This window comes from Cavia porcellus, unplaced genomic scaffold (genome assembly GCF_034190915.1).
Source record: "Cavia porcellus strain 051 isolate PalLab524CR breed Dunkin Hartley unplaced genomic scaffold, mCavPor4.1 scaffold_2, whole genome shotgun sequence".
Classification (NCBI taxonomy): domain Eukaryota; kingdom Metazoa; phylum Chordata; class Mammalia; order Rodentia; family Caviidae; genus Cavia; species Cavia porcellus.
The window spans coordinates 107241253-107266499 of NW_026947485.1; the positions used below are offsets into that span (position 1 = coordinate 107241253).

A 25247-nucleotide genomic window follows, 5' to 3' on the forward strand; every position below is an offset into this window, starting at 1 on the left:
GCACTACAAAGCAGAAACGGCAATTGCAAGTCTCCCTGCATACTAGCAAGTTTAGATAAGAAGAAATCTTGTTTTTCTTAACAAAGAATAGAGAAGTCTAACAGCAATTAACAACCTTAGTTACCTTACTTTAGCACCACAACTGTTCTATTTGTAGAGGGCAACAATGGTTAACATATCAATTAGGTAAGATTTTACAATTTTTTACAGAGGAGAGCATTGATTAACATATCAATCCTTTGCCCAGAGGGAAAGGAAAACACACATTTACAGTAAAGCCAAGTTACAGGTATTGCTATGATACAAACGAAGCTATTGTTGTGAAGAATGTACAATCCAATACAATCTAATGCAATTAACACAATTTGTGACGGGCTACCGGGTAGGGAAGACCCGGGTTGTCAGGAGCTATTACCTCAGGCCTTTGTTTTATGGCCTTTAGGAAGTTAAAACTTAACCTAGTTAGATGGGAAGGGGAGGGGAAGCAGCAGGTGGGCTTATACAGAACAGACCTTACGGCGCGATAGTTAGGGGGCCTTAGGTTATAACACATACTCCAGAATATTCTCTGCTTACAACCACCCCACTGTCTGGTTCTGCCATTTTTACCACCTGTGGATCAACGCTTGAGATTTTTATGGCAGACATTTCAATTGAGCTACAGAACGCGACTCTTAATTCCAGATGAGGGGCCCTGGAAATGATTCATGGTACACAAAAGAAAACAGCTTTAGAAAAATGTGGACTATGGGTACAAAATGCTTTTCTGCTCTTGTTTCTTTTCCTAGGGCTCATTTTCAGTCACGGAGAGAGATGGAAGCTCATGCGCCGCTTCTCCCTCATGACCCTGAGGAACTTCGGGATGGGGAAGAGAAGCCTTGAGGAGAGAGTGCAGGAGGAAGCCCGTGGCCTCCTGCAGGAGCTGAGAAATACAGAAGGTGAATTCTAGGAGCTGTCCCCTGGGGGCTACGGGTACTTTCTAGGCACACTGTTCCCAATCCCTGCTCTTCTGGCCCACGATCTGCCCTCTTCATCAGGGAGTTAGGGAGGAGGAAAGGAAAGAAGATGATTTCCAAAGCTCTGAGAGTTCTGGAATGTTTTTGTCTGGATTCATTTTCTAACCTTCACTCTTACTACATGTGTATCTTTGGGCAAATTACTTAACTTTTTAAAACACGTTTTGTTCAACTGAAAAATTGAGCTAAAAACCAAATTCAGAATAAAGATGAAATAATACAATATGTGAACCATTTACACAGTATCCAACATTATGTAAATGGTCTAAGTTGTTGTTGCTATTGTTACTATTATAGTATAATATTCTATAATGTTACGAGTATAGCATTTTATAATATAGCACCACTTGCTATAAAAACACTATGTATACAAATAGTATATTTATTATAAATACTAATATATAATCAATATTAATGTTATATATTAATGCTTACATTTTATTTTAAGGCAATCTAGAGGAAAACAAACTATATGTATTAGTCTGAAAAGAAGAAAGCCTGGTTCTTGAAATTCTAATGCAGAGTGATTAAACTTCCCCATGCTATACTTGCTTTTTCCTCATGTCAGGTCAGCCCTTTGATCCCACCTTCGCCCTTTCTTGTGCTCCCTGCAATGTGATCTGTTCTGTCCTCTTTAATGAGCGTTTCCAGTACAACGATGAGAAATTCCTCACCCTGATGGATCTGTTAGATGAAAATTTTAAACAAGTAAACTCTCGCTGGTGCCAGGTAAGGCCAAGGCTGCATCTGTTTGTGGCTATACTCGTTGGTCTCTTGGTGCCTGATGCAGAATAAAAGACTGTAAGTGTCCCAGCCTATCGATGAGCGAAGTGCCAGCATGAAAACTGTGCTCTTCCTCTGACATGTGCTGAATGAACAAGTGCACTGGCACCTAACCCAGACTCTAGAGAAATACCCCCTGCTTTCCCTGACCAGTTCCCTCACAAGAAGAAAATGGATTGGCCTGGGGGTGTAGCTCAGTGGCCTTGGTCATGTGTGAGGTCCTGGATTTGACCTCAAGCACCTTAAAAATTGGGTACAGAGCCTTTCCAGTTATTTGTTTTCCAACCCTCAGTACATCTTCCCCCTTTTCTGACTCGAAAGTTGACAAACATGGGAAGAGCAAGGAGATGGGAAAGAGATGCTTTTCAGTGCGTGGTGACCATCTTCTGTTCTGTTTGTAAGCAGGCCACTCAGAAACTGCTCTCCCCACAATCCAAGTTCCTGAGGTTTGGGGAGGGTTGCTTATTTGTTGGTTTCCATTTTTAGATATACAATCTTTGGCCAGTACTCATGAAGTATCTCCCTGGAAAACACAAAGAATTCTCAAAAAAGATTTATGATGTTAAGAATTTCATTCTGGAAAAGGTGAAGGAGCATCAAGAGACCTTGGACCCTGATAACCCCCGTGACTATATCGACTGTTTCCTTACCAAGATGGAGCAGGTATTATACGCAGCAGGCCTCTTTCCTTGATACTATATTCTGTCACTCTTAAAAATGCAGAAAAATATAATCATCTTACATAGGTAACTGTTGATAGTTTGGTAGTTTGTAACCAGAGAATCTGCTATTATCCTTAAAAATGCAAATTCAAAAAGTCTAAAGATCTTATTTTTCCTTTGTATTTCTATTACTTCTTGCACTTGGCTATGGATATTTAAATGTTTTCAATTCACTGTTCTCAATTATTTTGCAATTTCTATATTGTTTTGTTTTGGTTTGGTTTGTTTGTACCAGGGATCAAACTCATAACCTTGAGCTTGCCAACTGGGCACTTACACCATTGAGCTAAACCCCCGGCCAATTTTGCAATTTCTAAATACATAATTCCCCAGAGTAGCTAAAAATACATAAATTTTCTCTACATATCATTTACACTGACAGTCATTTTTGCTACAGTGCCTTCCCAGAGACCAATACAATATTAAAAGCCTGATTATGTTTTTACAAAGTATAATTGAAATATGCAGTAAATAAATTTTAAAATTTATTATAATGGAAGACACATTGCCATTAATTTCCCTCAGACTTCCCCTTACTTTGAACACATTTACCTCATCATTATTACCACTTTTGGAAGCAGTTCTGAAAGTCTTTTTTTTTTGGTACTTCAGATGGAACTCAGGACCTTGCACTTGCCAGGCAAGCACTAAGGCCACTGAGCTAAATCCCCGGCCCCAAGTCCTTTTTTTAATTTTTAGTTGCATTATTGTGACTATCTTGATGGCCTGAATCATCCTGAATCAATTCAAAATATTTAACTTTCATGGCCTTTTTTATTTGGAGAAGAGCCAGAAGTCATATGATTCTGGACCTCATACCTTGGTTACTTTTCTCTCATTGCTTAGACAAAATATGTGACACTCAAAATTAAGGAAAAAGAGGTTTCTTTAGCTTACATACTGTGGAGGTTTCAGTCCATAATCAGCTGGCTCCAAGGTAGGGTGGTATGGCAGAAGGGCAACAGTTCATGGTGGCCAAAAGACAGCAAAAGTAGCAAGAACAAAAAAGGGAGGGACATGAGAGAAGCTCTCTCTGTCCTTTACATTGTATGTAGGCCATCCACTCTAGGTTAAGTGTAACACTCACACTCATTATCCCAGCACTGGACTGTGAATCCATCACAAATTCTAGAAACCTGCCCCATGACCACATGAGGTTTTGGTGGAACATCTAGATATGACCCATAACAAGCACCATAATATTTTTCAAGTCTTCCCATTTGGCAGCAGCATTCATTATATTTTTTTATCATATCTTGTAAAGACATTCACAAAAGAAGACTTCCAGCACTGCTTCATAATGTGGCAAGAACAATGAGGTAAGAGTGATTGAAACACGGAGAAGTATTTTGATGGGAATTAATGGCAATGTGCTTCTTACTGTAATAAATATTTTTAATTTAAAAATTTATCATATGTATTTTGAAGATCCCTTATGCACAGAAATACTTTTGTTATTTGAAATTGTTCTGGATGAAGGATTCTAAAGTCAATCCACTACAAATACATTGTGAGCAGTATTAAGCATAGAGAATGACAACTATAGCAGAGCCACCCACTCACAGAAAGCCGCTGAACATAAAACATCACCATGACAGGAAATGTATAAGCACATATTACAACTAAACATCTGAAAATTATGCTTTGACCCCTATAAGAACATCAACATTTATGTAAAGGACCCAGAATATGTACAAATGAAATAAAAATACCATTCAGCAGTATCATAAATGTGCAAAGTATATCAAACATTAATAACCTGTGACACTAGCCTCTAGGAGAGCTGTTTTCCTGGAAAAACATGTGCAAGGAGAAAATGTTGATGTCCCTTTTACTTTTCACTTACTTCTCTAGAATCAGCCAAACGCTTTGAACTCATTCTCCTTTGTAAGGAGATCCATTGAAATAATCTATTTATCCTAATTGAATGTTCAAAGAACCAAAAGACAAAAAGCAGGCAGGTCATTGATCCAATCATTCAAAATGATTGCTGACTCTTCTTTCAGATTTGCTTGATAAAGGAAATAAAACAATAAGTCAAATCACATACCTGCAGTCTTCTTTCAAACCATTTCCACTGTTTAGTGAAATATTTATTTTACTTTTGTAGTTGCTGCTGTCATAAAAGGGCTGAGTGGTGTTGATTTTCAATGCTTTAGATCACAAGCAATTAGCATGATTGTTTGGAATACTATAAAGAATCATCAGATAAACTTACTAGTTAAGTAGTGGTGGTGTGTCTTTTCTCTCTTCCTCTCCCTCCCCCCTCCTACTGTCAGTCACACTCAGGACCTCACACTTCCTAGGCAGGCACTTCCCTGTATCTTAGTAAAGATCCCCGGCCCCTGTCCTGTATCTTAATAAAGCTTACAGTCTCATGCAAAAATCCCAAAAGCAAGCAGTAACAAGTTTTCAACGAGCAGTACCAACCTGGGTACCATGACACATGTCTTAGCCCCAGCTACTCTTGAGCCTGAGGCAGAATTGCTTGAGCCCAGGAGTTTGGATCCAGCCTGGAGAACAAATCAAGACCAAACCCACAAACAGTTACAATGGAATACCAACAAGGGAAATAGTTGCTCGGGAAGAACATGGCAGGAACGCCAGTGCTAGTCTCCTGAGAGTCAGAGCAGGACTTGTAACCAAGGCTGGCCAGACACCTCTCTGCCTATGTAATAGTGGAGCTAAGAACTGAAGAGAGAATAGGGAGTATGGATGTGTGAAGAGTATGAAGACTCCGAAGAAAAATGCATTAAGAAGAGAAATAAGGTTACAGAAGTCCTGCAGCAGAAGGAAATGTGGAAATATGAGGGGAAGAGAGAAAGCCCGTGTGACTAAAGGGAGAGTGGTGAGAGAAAGGCCAAAGCAGCAGGAAGTCAGCTGATGGTAGAAATTAAGAGAAATGAATAGATTTGAAAGACTGAGGAAGCAAAATCTCTTAGTAATAACCAGTGGTGTTGCTGGACAGTTGAGAAATAAAAAAGAGATGAGGTGAGCGATCTGTACTCCCATAAGGGAGTTCCAGGCACCAATTCAGGGGACACCGGACAGAGACCATTAGCAGTTGCCACTGTGCACGCCAAACTCTTGAAACCTACTCAAGTAGGCTAGAAGAAAAACCAAGAGGAATGTCGAGGCCACGTGCATTGCACATGCCTGTAAACCTAGCTGCTTGGGAGACTGAGGCAGGAGGATCCCTGGAGCCCAGGCATTTGAAACCATCCCGACATCACAGTGGGGCCCCGCCTCAAAAAAATGTCTAGACTTTTCACTGTTCCTTCTTTTCTCTTGTTCTATTTCTATATTTCTGGAAGGTAACTATCAATAGAAGATGAATAGAAAATTGTGCAGTGTTCCTCCTTCCTACTAGTTTTGTTCTGTTTCATTTTAATATTAAAACTCTATAGCCTTACTACTTAAAGAGATTTAAACTGTGTTAAGAATTGAATAAAATGTAAAGTCCATCCTACTTAGTTAAATTACAGAGCTAGAACATCAGTGAGATGCATTTTGATATTTCTGTTTTCATCTTATCTTTCTTTACCATCAAAGACTTTTAACCAGGCGTGGACACCACGTAGTGCACACCTGTAGGATCGCCATGAGGTTGAGGCTAGCGTGGGCTACATAAGTGAATTCAAGGCTAGTTTGCACTGCATGGTGAGACTTTGTCTCAAAAAAATTATTTTTTGACCACATTTGATTGGTACATTTTAGATACACATAATGATTATATTCATCATAGAGACTTTGTACCTGTGTATATGATACACCTTGATTCTTTTTTCCCATTCCACTACCCTCCTTTCAACCCCTTTTCCCTTCCCCACTTATAAAAGCTTTGCTTCCAATTTTTCCTTCTTTTCTTTTTTACTTTTCCCTTCTTTCCTTTCCCCTCTCCCTCCCTTATTCCCCTCTCCATTTGAACATTTGCTTCACAATACCTGTTATTCAGTTTTGGCCTTATTTATACTTTCTCACATCAGAGAAACAATGTGTGGTATTTTATGTGTGTATCCAATTTAATTCACTTAAGAGCATGTTCTCAAGGTCCATCCATTTACCTAGAAATGTCTCAAATGTATCTTTCTTTATGACAAAGTAGTACTACATTGTATTTTTTTTTAAACCCCATCTTCTTTATTCAATCACCAGTTGGTGGGCATTCAGGCTGTTTCCAGGATTTGGCTATTACAAACTGTGCCACTGTCAACATGGGGGTGTGTATATTGCTTTGATGTGACGCTTTTAATTCTTTTGGAACAATAGCAAGGAGGGGAATAATTGGGTAAAATGGAACCTCTAGTCCTACTTTTTTGAGGAATCTCCACACTAATTTCCACAGTGAGTTGTACTCCTTACCAACAGAAGGGTTCTTTTGTCTTGATAGCCCTTCCAGCATTTGTTATTGGTTGATTTTTGATAATAGCCATTATTTCTGGAGTAAGATGGAATTTCAGTGTTGTTTTACTTTTCATCTCTTGAGTGATCAGTGATGTTGCACATTTTTTCATGTATTTATTTGCTGTTTGCATTTCTTCATCTGAAAACTGTGTGTTCATCTCAGATGCCCATCTCTAAATTAGGTCTTTCTGATATAATTGTTATATAATTGGCTATAATTGTTTTGAGTTCTTTATATATTTTCTTTTGTGGGGGAAACCAGAGGTTGAACTCAGGAGCCTGTGCTTGCCAGGCAAATGCTTGTGCCACTGAGCTAAATTCCCGGCTTCTTTATACATTTTTCAATTGTAATCCTTTGTCTGAGAAAAAGCCTTCCAAAATTTTTTCCAACATGGTGGGTTTTCTCTTCACTTTATTGGTAGTTTCTGTTGCTGTGCAGAAACTTTTTAATGAGTTCCTAGTTGTTGATTCTTTATGATTCCTCTGCGATTGGAGTTTTGTTCATAAAGTCTTTGCCTACCCCAGTATCTTCAAGAGTTTTACCTATTCTGTCTTCCAGCAGATTTAATGTTTATGTTTTAATGTTTAGATCTTTGATCCATTTTGATTTTAGTTTAGTTCATTGGAAAGATACGGGTCTAATTTTAATGTTCAGCATGTGCAAAGCCAGTTTATTCAGCACCATTTATGTTTTTCTTTTATTTACTTTTTTTAGGAAATGAGACTTATTTCCATAGTTGCATGTATTAATTTAGCAGAGGTTTGCATCATTAACTAAATGTTCACACACCAGTTGAATCCTAGTAGTAAAAAATGACAGCATAACTGCATATCATTTCTATCAGAACCTTGGACTAAGATGCAGGTGTTTCTCTCACATGCCTTTGACTATACATCCAGCACCATTTATTAAAGAGGCTTTCTTCCAGTAAACATGTTTGGCCTCTTTGTCAAAGATAAATTGGCTAAGTATGTCTAGAGTTGTTTCTGGATCGTCTAATGTGTTGCATTGATCCTCAGGTCTGTTTGTTTGTTTGCTTGTTTGTCAGTACTATGCTGTTTTTATCACAAGGGCTTTGTAGTACAATTTCAAGTCTGGGATTGTGATGCTTCCTGCCTTGCCTTTGTTGCCCAAAATTGCCTCTACTATTCTAGGTCTCTTCTGGTTCCAGATGAATTTTAGGATTCATTTTGCTAATTCTGTGTGATACACTGTTGAAGTTTGATTGGAATTACAATAAATCTGTATAACAATTTTGGAAGTATGGTCATTTTCACTATGTAGGTTCTTTCTACCCAAGAGCAAGGGATGTCTCCATTCTCTGATATCCTCTTTGATATCCTTTTTCAGAGCACTATAATTTTCCATGTAGAGATCTTTTGCTTCCTGTGTTAGACTGATTACTAGGTATTTCATTTTTTGGATATTATTGTGAAAAGCATTGTTCCCTAATTTCCCTCTCAGTGAATTTGTTATTTGTGCACAGGAAGGCTACTGGGTTTTGAGTGTTGGTTTCATATCCAGCTATGCTACTGAACTTGGTTATTAAATCTAAAAGTCTTCTGGTGGAGTTTTTGGGTCTTCTGTGTAAAGTATCATGTCATTCACAAATAATGATGATTTAACTTCTTTGTCCTTATTCCATTTCTTTCTTTCTTTTATTTAATTACTCTGGCTAAAATTTCCAGAACTATACTGAATAAGAATAATGACACTGGACGTCCTTATCTTATTTCTAATTTTAGAGTGAAAACTCAGTTTTTGCCATGATTTTGGCTGTTGGTTTATCATAGATGGCTTTTATCAGATTGAGATAAAGACCATCTATTCTGATTTTCTATAGGGTTTCTATCATGAATGCATGTTACATTTTATCAAAAGCTTTTTCCACAGCTATTGACATGTCCACATGGTTTTTCTCCTTGGCTCTGTTAATATGCTGTATTACATTGATTGATTTATATATGTTGAATCATCCCTACATCTTTGTGATGAATCCTACTCGGTCATGGTGTATTATCATGGTGTATTATGTTTCACTACATTCTTTTTTGCCAGTGTCTTACTGAGGATTTTTGTGCCTATGTTCATTAGGGAGATTGGCCTATAATTGTCTTTCTTAGTTGGCTTCTTCTCTGGTTTTGGTATCAGAGTAAATTCATTCCAAGAATGAATTTGGGAGTACTGCTTCTCTTTCAATTCCATTAGAGTTTGAGAAGTGGTGATATTAGGTCTTCTCTAAATTTCTTGTAGAACTCAGCAGTGAGGGCTGAGGCTTTTCTTTTTTGGTAGAGTTTTCATTATATCTTCAATGTCATTGATTGATACTGGTTTAGTTAGAATTTTTATATCTTCTTGATTCAGCTTTGGTAATTTATATGTATCTAGTAATCTGTCCATTTTTTTCTACATGTTTCATCTTATTAGAATACAAGTTCTCAAAGTAGGTATAGATAATCTAGATTTGTGTAGGTTCCATTGTAATTTCACCCTTTTCATTCCTAATTGTGTGAATTTGAGTCTTTTTCCTTTTTTTGATATGGTTGTTTAAGGGGTTTGTCAGTTTTATTTAATCTTTCAAATGAGCAACTCTTTCATTCATTCATTCTTTGTATTGTTTTCTTAGTTTCCATCACATAAATTTCTGCTCTGCTCTTTATAATTTTCTCCCTCATACAAGCTTTGGGTTTGACCTGCTCTTCTTTTTTTTTTTTTAAAGTTTTAGGTTCAATATTAAACTGTTTATTTGAGCTCACTCTATTTTCTTGATATGGGTATTCACTGCTATAAATTTACCCTGTAGGACTGCTTTCATTGTGTCCTATAAGTTCCAATATGTTGTACTGCTGTTATTTAATTGTAGAAACTGTCTAATTTCTTCTTTAATTTCATCTTTCATATATTTGTTGTTCAGGAGTGGTACTTAATTTCCATGTGTTTATGTAGTTTTTGTAGTTATGTGTTTATGCAGTTTATATGGTTTCTTTTGCCACTGATGTTTAGTTTCATTATACTGAGATCTGATAATATGCATGGGATAACTTCAGTTCTTTTGCATTTACATAAGAATGTTCTACGAGCTAGTATGTGGTCTATTTTGAGCAATACCTGTATACAGCTGAGAAGAATGTGTATTCCGATGTTATAGGCTATAACATTCTGTCAACATCTACACATTCGTTTAAAAGTTAAGTTGTAATATTGTTGATCTTCTGTCTAGTTGATCTATTTGTAACAGTGGGTTATTAATATCCCCAAATACCGTTATATTAGTGTCTATTTAATTTTTTTATGTCCATTAATTTTTGTTTTATATAGTTGAGTGCATTGGTATTTTTTGCATGCATATTTATGATTGTTTTCTATTCTTGGATTGTTCCCATTCTAAGTATGTAGTGACCTTTGTCTCTGTTAATCAGTCTTGCCTTGAATTTACTTTGTCTGCAAATAGAATAGCTACCCCTGTCTCTTCTGTATCTTGTCACATGGAATATTGTTTTCCACCTCTGACTTTAGAATTGTGAATTTCCTTTTGAATTAAATGTGTTTCTTGTATGTAGCATATTGTTGGATCTTGCCTCTTGATCCATTCTGCCTGTCTGTGTCTTTTGATCGATGCACTGAGACCATTAACATTAATGACTACAACTGATATATACTGACTTATCCTTGTCATGTTATTTCCTATTGTTGATCCCTTTTTATCCCCTCTGTTTAATTGTTTTCCTTGCCTGGTGATTCCTTCTATTAGAGTTCATGGAGTTTTAGTCCATGTTATCTCTTTTAGAATGGCCTTCAGAACATTTTGTAATGCTTGTTTGGTGTTCATGAATTTCTTCAGGTGTTCTCTGTCATTGGAGTATTTTATTTCTCCATCAATTTTGAAAGATAGTTTTTCAGGATACATCAATCTGGGTTGGAAGTTCTTTTCTTTCAGAACTTGAAATACTTCAAGCTCTTCTTGACTTAAGAATTGTGTTGAGAAGTTAGCTGTGATTCTGATGGACTTCCATTTATTTAGAGATGATTTGTCTGTTTTCCCTAAGAGCTTTTAATCTATTCTTGTGTTGAATTTCTGGATTCTTTTTTAAGTTTTTATTTTAAAGAGAATAAAACCAAACAAAATAAAACAGAACAAAGCCAATCAAAACAAACCAGTGTAAGTGACTCAGGACTTCAAAACAATACAAAATCAACAATGGTTATCATAATGCCTCTTGTTGTCTTTAAAATAGCTGCAGATACCTCAGACATAGTAAAAATCAAACAGAACAGAATAGAATAAAAACAGTACAGACAAAACAATGAATGCAATAAAGGACTTCAAAACAAACCAATAGCAAATCCAGGATTTCTACCATAATATATCTTGTTATCTTCAAAATAGCTGCTGATGTCATCAGATTTAACATAATCAAACAAAACAAAAGAGAATAAAACCCAATCCCACAAAACAATGCAAATGATATAGGACTTAAAAAAAAAAAAAAAAAAAAAACATAGGGAGTCAACAATGGCTATAACCCTGAGAAGGAGATGCCCCCAGATGCCAAAATGCATACTGCTATCCTGTAAACCTGTGATCAGACCACTGGCCCTAGACCTGCAATGTCAGTGAAACATCAAAGCACCATTTGTATCCAATTGCATTTCACCTTGATAGCTATCATCATAGCCTGTTTTTCTCCAGATCAGCCAGTTGCTTACAGGAGGGACGGGATTGGTACACCTTGCCTGCCGGTCCATTCACCAGAAGGGGCTGGGGTCTTCCTGTCCCCAGACTGGCAGTGGCCTGCATATGATGCTGGTTCCCAGATGGGGCATGCTGCCTTGTGTGGCTTTTTTCTTTCTTCCCCCAGTCTGAGAATGGACTGACTCACAGGGAGAGGCTTGTGTCTGGCTGTCTCTCATCCTATGGTGGCCACAAATGATGCTGGTTCCCAGGCGGGACTTGCTTTCTCTAAGAAATCTTTCTTTTCTTGATCACTAATCAGAAGTCTGTCTTCTATGTCTGAGATTCTGTCCTTACATTGGTTTATTATGCTGTAGATACTTATGACAGAATTTTTAGTTTCCTGGATATCTACTTAAATCTGTTTTATGGAACTTGTTTCTTTTCTGTGTTGTTTCTTTTCTGTGTTGAGCATTCATGGTTTCCATCATTTTCCTAAGCTCCTCTTTTTAAAATCTGTATCTTCTCTAGTCACTAAGCATGTTTTTCATTGTGGTCACCATAAGCGTAGTTACCTGAAAAATTATTTCCGATTTGATTTCTTCCAGAGCTTCATTCAGTTGCTTTGTTGTTAACATTTCAGAGAGGCCAGGTGGGGAGCTTTTGTATTATTTCACCTCATTGCTCACTGGGTTTGCCTTTGGTGAACTGGATGTCAAGGGTTGCATCTTATTTAAATGTCTTCTCATTTTCTGTTTTCTTTTAGTTTAATCCTTGAGTCAATTCTTGTAAATTGTCTATGGTGTATTGCTTTATTGCTAGAATGTAAAATTCTTAGGAAATGACTACTTGTGAGCAATGTCTTCAGGTGTAGCTTGTTTGGGAGTTTTGAGTCTGTTGCAAGATCCCTACCTCTTCTGTTTATTGAGGATGAGAAGTTGCTGCCTATTTGGCTCAGCTTCTTGCTCTTTGGCACTAGCCCACAGTATTTTCTGTGACCCGAGGCAACCTCAGTCTTGGAATACCAGGAAGAACATCTGGTTAGAACAATTATGTCACTTTGGCTAAACTGGTACAATTAGCAATAACAATAGCATCAAACACAGCCTAGAAATGACAGACGAAGTATCCATTAATTTGCCACCTTTAACCATATGAACTAGATGTGTGGTTATGCAAAAAAATCTAAAACAAGGAAATTGTGTGAAGTAAACCCTCAGTATGTGAATTTTACACTAGTGGAGGAAATTTTAAAAAGGGGTAGGGGAAAAATAGAGAAATAGAGAAGAAGAAGAGAGAAGCAAGACTAGAGGACAAAGAAGGATCACACAAACTTTAGGAAATTAGTGCAGAAAAGAGGAGGGATAGAGAGAAGGAAAAAAAGAAAAGAAAGAACAGAACAGAACAACAACCAAAATAAATTAGAAGCTACCTTCACATTCATATAAAATCAAGATAAAATAATGAAGGGGAAAAAAGAAAATAGAGACAGGACAAATAAAAAAGTCCACTTCAAGATTTTCCTCTGCTGTCTCTGGTAGGCAACATGGGGAATCCAGATCCATGTCAATTTATCCCAGTGAGCCAGCAGTAGCTTTACAGCAGGGTTGTGGATAATCTCAGTGAGGCTGTACCTTTATTTTCCCTGAAGTTCAGGCTGGTTTCTGGCCATGAGCTGGGATCAGACCTGATCAGCCTGAAGCAGTCACTGTGGCTTCTGCCTGCTTGAGCTCATCTGGTAGCTGCTAAATGGGCCCACCCAATTGTCCTGAGTTCTGAGCTTTTGGCCCATCACCTTATCCCTATGAATGTCCGATCCTACAGCACTCACTCTCAGGCAGTGCTGTCCCCTACATCCACTGCTCCCCTCTACTGCTGTGTCTCTCCATGGAGGCCTCTGGGGTCGCCAGCTGTCACTGTGTGTCTGCAGGTTTGAACTGTTCCTCCCACATAGTGAGTCCCAGCTCAGGGAGATGGAACCGACTGCTGCCACCTCCTACGTTGAAGTTCCTCTCTTCATTCTCCCTGTAGGCTTCAGTTCTTACTTTAGATCCTTCCCTGGTCCAGGGGATGCACTCTCCTCTTTCTTCTCTTCCTCATGTTGCTATAGTTTAGTGTCTGTATAGCAGATTTCAGACACTCTCTCTGTGGCTTGCTCCTCCATCATTTTCCTGGAAATCCCCAAAAGATTTTTATAACAAACAATTTAACTTTTGTTGTGAAGGAGTTACTTAAAATGCTCAGTATTCTTCACTCTGGCTAAAGACAGAAAGGATTCCAAGTAGAAAGTAACAATCTGCCTACCATTTTGACTTTCATGTGCAGAAATAATCCCATTTTGATATGAACAGGAGAAGCATGGTATAACGAAACTGAGTGGAAGTCAGGAATTTTGGTACACAGGTCAAATCTGAGGCCAGCCTGAGCTCCACAGCATGTTTCAGATTGGCCTGGGCTGCATATCAAGACAGACTCTGTGTCAGTGAGCACTAAAGGAAACAAATAACAACAACAGAAAAGAAACTTGTGGAGAAAATTTTGATTCAGAGCTTTCAAAATGAGTAATTACTTATTTTAAAATTTTTGAGCCATTTTTTGTACACATTAAATATCCATAATGATCACATTCACCAGAGGGAGCTTGTACTACCTGTACATGATACATCTTGGTTCTTTTTTCCCCAGCCTACTCTCTTCTCTTCAACCCCTTTCTCTTCTTATTTACAAAGCTTTGTTTCCATTTTACCCCTTCTATTCTCTTTTTCTTCTCCTTTCCATCCCCATCTCTTGTTCTCCTTCCCATTGAGTATCCTCTTCCTATTTCGCAGTATCTGTTACACATTTTTTGGTCTTATTTACCCTTTCAGTGTCTCACACCAGAGAAGCAATGTGATATTTAAACATGTGTTTCCAATTTATTTCACTTGGGTATAAACTCTTTTGTTTGTTTATTTTCCCTTCCTTCCTTTCTCCCTCCCCCTCCCTAGTTCCCCTTCCTTTTGAACAATTTCTTCCTATTTCACAACACCTTTTAGACACTTTGGTCCTTCTTTACACATTCAGTATCTCACACCAGAAAAACAGTGTGATATGTATACATGTGATTTATTTCACTTAAGAGTATCATCTCAAGGTGCATCCATTTACCTAAAAATGTTTTGCTTATTCTTCTTTGTGGCTGATTAGTACCTCAATACTCAGTAGTAGTATAAAAAATATTTTTTATCCATTCCTCAGTTGATGATCATCTGGGTTGTTTCCAAGATCTGGCTATTACAAATTGTGCTGCTGTAAACATGTGTGCACATGTATCAATGTGGTATGATGTTTTCAGTTCTTCCAGGAAGACACCAAGAAAAGGAATAGCTGGGTCAAATGGGACCTCTAATCCTAGTTTTTTGAGGAATCTCCCTCTTGGTTTCCACAGTGGTTGCACCAGTCTACATTCCCACCAACAGTGGAGAGGAGTTGCTTTTTCCCCACAGCCCCTCCAGGATTTGTTATTGGTTGTTATTTCTTGATAACAGCCATTCTTTCTGGCATAAAATGGAATTTCAGTGTTGTCTTAATTTGTATCTCTTGAATTACCGTAATGTTGAACATTTTTCTCAATTTGACAAACCAAGAGTCAGCATCATACTAAATGGACAAAAACTGAAAACTTTTACTCTAAAATCAGGAAGAAAATAAGGATGTCCATTGTCACCACTCCTATTCACTATAGTTCTGGAAACATTACCCAGAGCAATTAGGCAAGAATAAGAAATAAAAGGAATAAGGAAAATAAAGGAAAAAATTAAATTATCATTCTTTGCAGATGACGTGGTACTCTACATACTCAAAAACTCCACCAAAAGATTTGTAGAATAACCAAATTCAGTAGTATGGCTGGATACAAAATCAGCACTCAAAACTCAATCACATTCTTGTACAATAACAATAAATTTAGTGAGAGAGAAATTAGAGGACACCTTTCACAATAGTGTCAAAAAAATGAAGTACTTGGGAATCAGTCTAACAAAGTAAGATATTTGTAATTGAAAATTACAGTACTCTAAAAAAGGAGATCAAAGAGAATATTAGAAAATGGAAAGATACCTCTGCTCATGGGTAGGAAAAACTAACATAGTGAAAATGGCAAATAAATAATTTTTAAAACAAGTATTTTACTACTTTATGCAAATTCAAAACCAATATAGTAAAAGTTCACCAAGAAAATCAGCAATGAAAATAAGTTAAATATAGTAAATATGGAAATTAGTATTAGTTTAGTCCTACGTCATTAAACATTAATTTTGTCAACAAATTCTAAGTGCCATGTACTGTTTTTGAGGCTAAGGATACAAAAGACTTAGGCCTTGTTTGTTTTATTTTTAATGAAATCACTTTAAAATAGAAATGTTCATTTACCATTTTGAAGTCCTGAATCAATTTGTTTTCTAAGCAATTGATAGAGACCATGTAAAAAATTATGAATCAAAATGTCCAGTTTTTCGCATTAGAAGTGCTGCTAACAGTGTTGAATATTGTATGAGAACAGGTGGATCTGGGCACATCTGGAGTCTCAGTAAAGGAGGCAGATGAGTCATGAACCAGTGAGCTTCCCTAAATGTGCTTGCATAGATCTTCCATCTAGTATTCTCCATAAAATATAATAATAAAAGAATGTGTCATTCGCTGGCTGTTTATATATATGAAGCATATAGTCAGAGCCATTGACCTTGTAATCTCTATAATAACCCTACAAAAGCTGTTTCTGCCTTCTTAACTCATGTGGCCGGTAACTTCCATCTACAGGAAAAATACAAGCCAGAATCTGAATTTAATTTGGAGAACTTGGCAGCCTGTGGATCTAATTTATTTACAGCAGGAACAGAAACAACCAGTATCACCCTGAGATTTGGGCTGCTGCTCCTAATGAAATACCCAGAGGTGGAAGGTACCCCAAATGGGCTGGACAGGTCTTGACCTTGGGGCAGGGGGCAGGTCTGTGAGGCTTCATTTTCCCCGGGTTTCCTCACAAATGCAAAGGGCCCTTCACGGTTTCTTGCTTTTGTACGTCACAATTCAATCTAATGATACTTTTGTTCAAGCTTAAAAATAGAGGGGCTGTTGCATCCCAAATCTCATATATGAGAGGTACAGCGCCACAGCTCTAATGAAATGAGGGCATCGCATGTGGGCCCACAACTGCCCGGCTGTTAGACCACAAACAAGTTATTTAAGGTTCCAGACTTTGATTTTCCTACTGGGTAAAGCTCAAATTCCCCAAAAGGGATGTTCAAAGTTCTGATATAACTTTGAAGTGGAATTCAAAAATGATTTTGTCATAGCTGGGTAATCCTAAACCTGTTCTCAGAGCACAGGTTATAGGAAGCCAGTGTTTACAATGCTCAACACAATTCTGTCTGCCGCCCCCACAAAGGGCCAGTCAGAGCCGGTGAAGCTGATGAAGAAGATGGTTGAGGATTAAGCATCTTCACTCTATAGCTGCTGTGCTAAGGATCATGAGATAAACCATACTCCCTGTTACATAGGTCTTCTTACCAGTACACAGCAAACCAAATAAGACTGAACACTGAGACATGCCTGATCCATCCTTTGTTTCCTGCAGCAAAATCTTTGGAATTTGCACCAGAATAGAGTAGAAATTCCCTCAGGAGCAGAGCAGTGGGCTGCCTCCCAACAAAGCTTTAACCTTAGAGGTCTTTTCCTGGCCAATTCCTATCATACCTTAGAAGCGTTTCTGGGGCATTTCCAAGTCTCTGGCAATCATAACCCTGAGTAACATTCACAATTCATGCCCCTGCAGCCAAAGTTCATGAAGAAATTGATCGTGTGATTGGACGCAACCGAAGCCCCAGCATGAAGGACAAGATGAAGCTGCCCTACACAGAGGCCTTTCTGCATGAGATACAAAGATACATCACCCTGTTTCCTTCTAACCTACCCCATGCTGTAACCCAGGACACGAAATTCAGACAATATGTCATCCCCAAGGTTAGAGGCCTCTGGGAAAACTGCCTGGGATAAAAGGGGTCTGGATAGGAGAGAGCTTTTGATGCCTGTGGCTGAGGCAAGCTGTAGTCACAGAGCCTGGGTCTCCAGGCTGTGGCTGCTGCGCAGTGCACACTCAGGCCTTATTGTTGCCTCCGGGCCTTTCTCTGCCTTCGTGCAATAGGGGAGGCTGGCACCTGAGGCTTCCAAGGCCTCTTCCTCCTCTGATTAAGTGCATTAAATAAGCAGTGATTTCCTCTGATATGAAGGTCCGGGGGCAGAAATGTGATTTTTCATTAAAAGAGGAAGAAGAATTGGAAATGTTTAATGAAACCATGTCTCATGACCTTTAGTCCAAATTTTCTCCACCCAGGATCTCATATACCCAGACATTTGGGAAACTGCTGTCCTTGACAGTTAATAGTTGTAAAGTACTTAGCATTTAGCAAAATGTTTACATGCATACTGGGAATGTTGTCAGTCTGCCACAGTGATTACATGTTTGGGATTTATATAAAAACAGTTTCAGAGAATAGAAGAGGAAGAAATGATGCAGATATGACCAAAGTACTGCAAAAATAGAAACAGCTACCAATCCTCCTTAAAAATATCAGTGCAAAGTCTATTAACAGATAAGTCTAGAGTGCTATTGAATATACTACACCAGTAACATGAGAATATAATCAGGAATATAGCCATAGTCCAACGCTAGGAAATACACCTTAAGAAAATTCACCATATAAATAGAATTTGTGAAAGAGATTATGTTATAGTCTCAGAATATCCTCCCAATAATTTAATATCCACTCTTGGCTTTTTGAATCCTTAGTAAAATAGGAATAGATGAATACCTTCCTAACTAGAGGCATTTTACCTCCCAAGTCATCTTTATTGATGTAAAACTGAAAGTCTTGCCATTAATGTCAGGAGTAAGATAAGAACATGCACATCGACCGTGTTAATCAACTAGAATTGGAAAAAAATAGCAAGAGATACTTCATTTTAAAAAATGATGTTGAAATTTGTATCTTTATGTAATTACACCTAGAAAACAAGAAATTACTGCAGAGCCAGAGGTTTAGCTCATTGGTACAAGTGCCTGTTAGTCAAGTGCCAGGTCGTGAGTTCAATCCCCGGTACAAAAAACAAAGCCCAAAAAAACAACACTGCAGGGCCATGGCAAAACAGAAGAAATATATAGTTAGTAGTTGGATACAAATTATTATTTTAAAAAATCAGTCACCACTGTATATAAAACAGAAACTTTTTAAAAACATAATGAAAGAAATTTTTTATTAATAAAAGTAACATGGATAAAACACTGAGAAATAAACAAGAAATCTGCAAGATTTTAAAGTTTAAAGAGAGCAAAATTCAAAAACTCTATAAAGAAGAAAACTTTAGCCAGCTGTGGTGATATACTCCTGTAACCTGAGCACACAGGAGGTTGAAGCAGGAGGATCACTGCTGTTCAAGGCCGGCCTGGGCTACAGAGAGAACTCAAGGCCAGCCTGAACTACACAGTGAAAACCTGTCTCAAAAAAAAAAAAAAAAAAAAAAAAAAAAGGATTAAGAAAGAAAACTTTAGGGGCTGGGCATTTAGCTCAGCGGCATAAACGCCTGCCTTGAAAGCAGGCAGTCGTGAGTTCGATCCCCGGTACCGATAAAAAGGAAAAAGACCCACACACAAAAAAAGGAAGAAAACTTTAAAATGTTAATGAAAGCTGTAACTTTTTTTTACATAAATTAAAAACTAGAAACATCCAAATTTTGATAGGTGAAAAATAGAGAGGAATAAGTCCTACCAATATTAAAACATAATATAAAGGAACAATTGTTAATGTAGTATAGTGCAGCTTCTTGAATAGGCGGTCAGAGATTAACTGAGTGAAGTCTAGAAATAAACCTAATTGAAGTAGTCCACTTTATCCATAGATTCATTTTCCATTGGTTTCAGTTATGGTCAGTTATGATCTGAAAATAGTAAATGAAAAATTCCAGAAGTAAAACAGAAAATCATATTCACACAAAATTATATATGGAAATGGTGCAGTTTTAAAAGTCCTTTTGGCTGTTTTTGTTTTTGTTTTTGTCTTTTTGAGACAGGGTCTCACTAGTCAGTTCAGACTGGCCTTCAGCTCTCTTTGTACCCCAGTCTGGTCTCAAACTTGCAATTATCCTCCTGCCTCAGCCTCCTGAGTGCTAGGATTACAGGCTGCAAACCACCACAACCAGCTCTCCTTTTTCTTTTAACCTTGAGGAAAAATACAGATTATTCCATAGAGAAAAACTTCCAAAGGAGTTGAAAAAAATAATAAATTCCTACTTTATATCTTACTTGAAAATTTACTCTTTTTTTTTCAAATTTTTTTTCTTTTTTTCTTATCGGTACCGGGGATCAAACTCACGACTGCCTGCTTGCAAGGCAGGTGCTTATGCCGCTGAGCTAAATCCCCAGCCCTGAAAATTTATTCTTGATGGCTTAAATATAGGTAGGAATATTAAATTGTAAAATCTATCAGTGATAAAAGACTTCCTAGCATTGACCAAAAGAAAGGGACCTAGAGGACCACGAATCTAAAAACTGAAGATTTGATTACACATAAAAAATCTGCCTAGAAAAAAAGTCAAAAGACAAATGGCAAGGCTGAGGATGTAGTGGAGTAAATACAGTGTTTACCTCACATGTGAGCGCCTGGGTCCAACCTCAGTATCACACACACATGACACACATACCCACACGCTGAGGGCAAACTGAGAGGAAACTACATAGTACCTGAGAGTGCACAGTTAATGCTTAAAAAAGAAAATGACCTCCTACAATAAGTATGAACATATCTCTAAACAAACAGATTTGAATAAACATAATTATAGCTTTTTAAATGTGTACAATATGCACTCAAAATAAAATATTGGCAATAAAAATTTTTAAAGTATATGTTTTTACTTGTGTGTTGGGAGGATAATTTTAAAAATTATTTTTTATTATAGTGTTAATTGGAATAACCTTTACAGAAAGCAATGTGTATCAAAATTCAAAACTTGAAGAGTAGTTTCAAATTCAACTTGAAGAGTAGTTTCCCTATGAGGAAGTTGCCCTTTGTGTCTATGTTCTTCAAAATAAGGATATTCATTGTGGCAATATTTTTCGTATTTGAAGACTAGAAAAATCCTCATTTTAAAACGTGTCCATTTAAAAGGGCTACTTTAAAATGGGATCCTAAGCGAGCTGCACAGCACTATCGTAGGCCACCATGTGTGTGAAGACAGGGAGTCTGTGTTTGTCCTCTTTCTAAAATCCATAGGCTGCCTCTCAGAAGCTGTGTCATCGACTGGTAAGAGTGGCTGCATCAAGTGGAAACGCAGGGACAAGTTGGTCTGGGGAACACGGGCGCTTCTTCCGTTTATACCACTTGGTGCATTTTAAGTATTGCATACCATGTGCATGTATTTCTGGTCCCGATAATTGTACACATAAAACTTAAGGAAATATAACAGCAAGTAAACAATGGAAAAGGGGAGTTTTCACTTACATAGGAGGACTTTACAATTAGATAGAACTTGATTGAAATGCTAACTATATAGCACTAGCCGAAAGTGCAACGTGAAGGGAAGTTTATTTCTCTCGTAAACTTCAATTTCTGTTACTGAAAACTGTTACTGGATATAGTTGATAAGAAAATTAAATGATATTTATAAACAACCAGGTGATGTCAGGCGAATGTGAAGCATCCAATATAAAGAGCAGTTCCCATTATTGTTTTGTCATCTAAAGCTCGCAAACTCTCATGAGGCAAGGAGCAAAGCCTGGGTGGTGGTGACCCCGTTTTACAAGTGAGAAAAGCAGGGTTTTATTCAGTAGATCTGAAACTTGGGCTCTCCTTTTCTTCTACTCACATAAACCCAGAACAAAAATAAAATTGTGAAAAAGTAATGTCTCCTAGTTTGAAGCAACAACTCAATCCATGATTAGACAATATGCGTTGCAAACTTCCCTTTTGCAACTATTAATTACTCACACTGGCCATAATATTGCTTTTCTACCAGAGAAACTTATTACTAGGTGAAGGCTGCTGTATGATTGTACACGTGAAACAGCTTTACTTTGAGACAGTCACTCACCAGGCAAGCATGAAGGTGCTCAATCCACTAAACTTTAACAGTATTCAAGTTGTTTATTAAAGAGAAATATAGAGACAAACACTCTTCATTTCTTGGTTCCAGGGAACTACTGTATTACCATTGTTGTCTTCAGTCTTGTTGGATTGCCAGGAGTTTCCCAATCCAGAGAAATTTGACCCGGGACACTTTCTGGATGAAAATGGCTGTTTCAAGAAAACAGACTACTTTGTGCCTTTTTCCTTGGGTAAATGCAAAGTATTCTATCTGAACCACATGCAAGCACATTCTTGGCAATGTTTAGCTTTCATTAAATTTATAGTATAAGTAAGTAATCCTCTGATGATAGCAAAGTTAGTCAGACTGTTACAACCTCCTAAATCTTGATGAAGCCATTACAATCTGCACACCAAAAAAGAATCAGGGAAGTAACCCAGGGACGATTTTATTGTTTGGTAATGCCAGTTTTTTAAGAAGTCAAAGCAAGTTAAATTCAGATGTCATGCATTCATTACCTATGACAAAGGGACATGCTTTTGGAGACTTCTCTCCTGATTTCTCCCTTTATAACACTGACTTTGTTTTTAACTGTTCACTCTTACTGCTTTTCTGATTCTTAAAGGCAAAGTTCATCAAAGAATTATGATCATGTACATCTTCCTTCTCCAAAATTCAGACTCCTACATATTCTTGCCTAAGAACTGTTTGGCTCTTAATTACTGTCTCTCATAAGGCCATAAGGACAACTTAGGAATAATCAGCATGTGTTCTTTTCTCCTTATTATCCTATCTAATCCTTTGTAGTATTTTCAAAAGTAAAATGAAATGTTTTATTTCTAGCAAAGTTGATAAAAAGTGTTCAACATAAAAATGGTCAATGCAGAAGAGCAAAAAACAGGAAAATAAATATTTGTAACTTCACATTATGGGGGTGTCACTTAATATTTTATAAAATATGCTCCACATGTCTATGTATATGCAATGTATATTTTTAAAATGAAAGTTTGTTCATTCTGTGCAATCTGTTAATAACCAGCTTTCACTTTGTGTATTATGATAAAAGCCTACAGCAGTGGTGGTGAATGAGCCACACTGGGCTGTTTGTATCACTGAGAGCTCTAAAGATTCACCATCACTGATTTATAGTGTTAGGTCAACTTTCATGTACAAGCGTAGGATGCACCGTGTGTTACATGAACAGTGATTTATTTTAGCAGTCTTATAGATAGATAACTAGGTTTTGTCCAGGTCATAGCATCACAAATAACAATGCACCTAATACATCCTCACAGGAGGATTTCTAGTTCTCACAAATAAATTCCCAGAAGAATTACTGAACAGTGAGAAGTTCTTTAGAGCATTTTGATATGTATTGACAATTAATCCTTTCAAAATAGAGTACCGATTTATCTACAAGCAGTTTACTAAGTGTTCCACTTCCGCTCAGTGTTTTCAATGACTTTTGGAGCAAGAAGAGCTAATGCCAGTGCTTCTTCCTTCTAGGAAAACGGGCCTGTGCTGGAGAGAGTTTGGCCCGTATGGAGTTGTTCCTGTTTATCACCAGCATTCTGCAAAACTTCTCCCTGAAGTCCTTGGTGGAACCAAAGGAAATAGATACCAAACCCATTACTACTGGGTTTATCAATATCCCACCACCCTATAAGCTCTGTCTGATACCGAGATAAAAGAATTTACTTCTTTTAGCCATTCCAATCAAAGTAATTGTTTTCCATTTCCTCTAAATTCCCCACTTTGAATACTGCTACCATACTAGGACAGAAACCCTTTCTCAGTAAAATTAGATGAATATTTGTTTCAATCTACAAATTGCTTGTTAACAGAAAGGGCTGGGTCTTGAAAACTCCAAAAGGGCAAGCCATGGGGGTTCCACGAAGAGAAACGCCAGATAGCACCTCCCTGAGCCTACCTGCAGGAACTCTGAGAATCAGGCACCCCTCTGCCCCAAGCAACTGGCTGGAGGACAGGCTGAGTTGATAGTAGCTAAGGTACAAAGAGCAACTGAATGCTTGTATTGTTTGATTGACTTTGCAGGCCTGGGACCAGTGGTCTGAGCATCTCTTGGGAGGGTGACAGTGTGCAGCATAGCAGATATAGGGGATTTCCCTCTGCTTTGCCTTTGAAGTCCAATAGTGTTCTCACTGTTTTGCTTTGTTCTGATTGTTTTGCTTTGTTGGATATTCTGCTTTGATTGGTTTTATTTTGTTTTGTTCTTGGTTTGATTTTGCTATGCTTGAGGGAATGGACAATTATTGTGAAGATAGTAAGATGTTCTATGGTAGCTGTTGTTTTCCTAGTATCCTGCTTTGAAGTTCTGTACCAGTTTTGATTGGCTGTGTTCTGTTTTGTTGGATTTTATTATCTTTAAAATAAAATATTTTCAAAAAGAAAGCTACAAAAGGGCAACCAATATGTTTATAACCTGTAGAGTACTACATAAACCATGCTCAAGGAGAACCCAGACCAGGCCTTCAGAAAGCTTTCATTAGAGATTATCAATAAACAGAGCCTTCACTCTTTTGGTGGATTTGGAAATAAAGTAATTGTCATTTTTGAAATAGATTAATATAGTGGACTATGTAAACCTATTTCCATTTTAAAGCCCTTATATGATTTTTGTCACATTCATAAAATAAATCTTTACTGTTGCAATACATTTCCTTTGTATATGTGATTTTATTTCAAGTCTCAAAAATCCCTCTTATTGAGCTATAGGCAATTTAACAGGATATAATAAATGCATAAAATTCAATGATAATCCCTATTACAAATCTTTCTTTTCTCTACCCTATGTCTTTGCAACTATTGATACAGGAGAATGAAACTCCTGACCTACTATGTCTATGAATTCGTGTTCTCTAAAATCAAAGAATGAATTTTAGGAACAATGGAGGTTAAAAGCAGAATATATTTTTTGAAAGAAAGGAAGCTTCTGCCTGAGAGTGAGACAGGAAGGGGTCCTGAATGGATTGCCAAGGACTCTGTCTTTTCCAGGGACTTTTACAGACAAAATCAAGGGGAGAGACGGGTTCAAGGTGGGGGAGGGGGAATGGAACTCACAAGGCAGTTGGGCATAAGGTGGGACATAACATAACATAGTTAGCCAATAAGATTAGTAGTTCAGCTAAAAATTGATTAAATTTGGGACAAATGAGGAACAGCAGTGACTTTTCCCTAGGGGGTTGGAATGATGATTCCTGACTTCCTCAAGGTGATAAGGAACTATTTTTTTTTATTTAAGGAGAAAAGAAAAAAAAAAACAGTGAAAGGGTACAAGTTATACAGATTTACAGAAGAAAAAAATGAACAGTAAGAAATCACTAGTTAATGGATTACATATTGCCATCTTAGAAATAATTGTTCCAGTCACAAAATTAAAGCTTGTAGAGTGGACATTCCAACAATGATACTGCAAACAGTTCTGTTCAATGATCCAATAAAACTCTGTGATATCATTTTCTATCTTATACACTTAAATATACATGCAGTTATATAGTTTAGAGCACTTTCTTTTC

The 25247-nt window shown here is 37.4% G+C and overlaps 1 protein-coding gene and 1 non-coding gene across 2 annotated transcripts in view; one reads left to right on the forward strand and one right to left on the reverse strand.

The window, feature by feature from the left end:
* Nucleotides 1-24388, forward strand: part of LOC100719102 (cytochrome P450 2C23-like) — a 37064-nt gene extending 12676 nt beyond the window's left edge. The window contains exons 3-9 of the mRNA XM_013143282.2: nucleotides 789-938; nucleotides 1585-1745; nucleotides 2286-2462; nucleotides 16396-16537; nucleotides 17411-17598; nucleotides 21820-21961; nucleotides 23218-24388. Of these exons, the coding sequence (XP_012998736.2) occupies nucleotides 789-938; nucleotides 1585-1745; nucleotides 2286-2462; nucleotides 16396-16537; nucleotides 17411-17598; nucleotides 21820-21961; nucleotides 23218-23399 (1142 nt within the window). The 3' untranslated portion in view covers nucleotides 23400-24388. The remainder of the gene's footprint in view (nucleotides 1-788; nucleotides 939-1584; nucleotides 1746-2285; nucleotides 2463-16395; nucleotides 16538-17410; nucleotides 17599-21819; nucleotides 21962-23217) is intronic.
* Nucleotides 7703-7864, reverse strand: LOC111754516 (small nucleolar RNA SNORA53). The gene has a single exon (XR_002789194.1). It is a non-coding gene; the product is annotated as a small nucleolar RNA SNORA53 (small nucleolar RNA).
* Nucleotides 24389-25247: the final 859 nt, after the last annotated feature.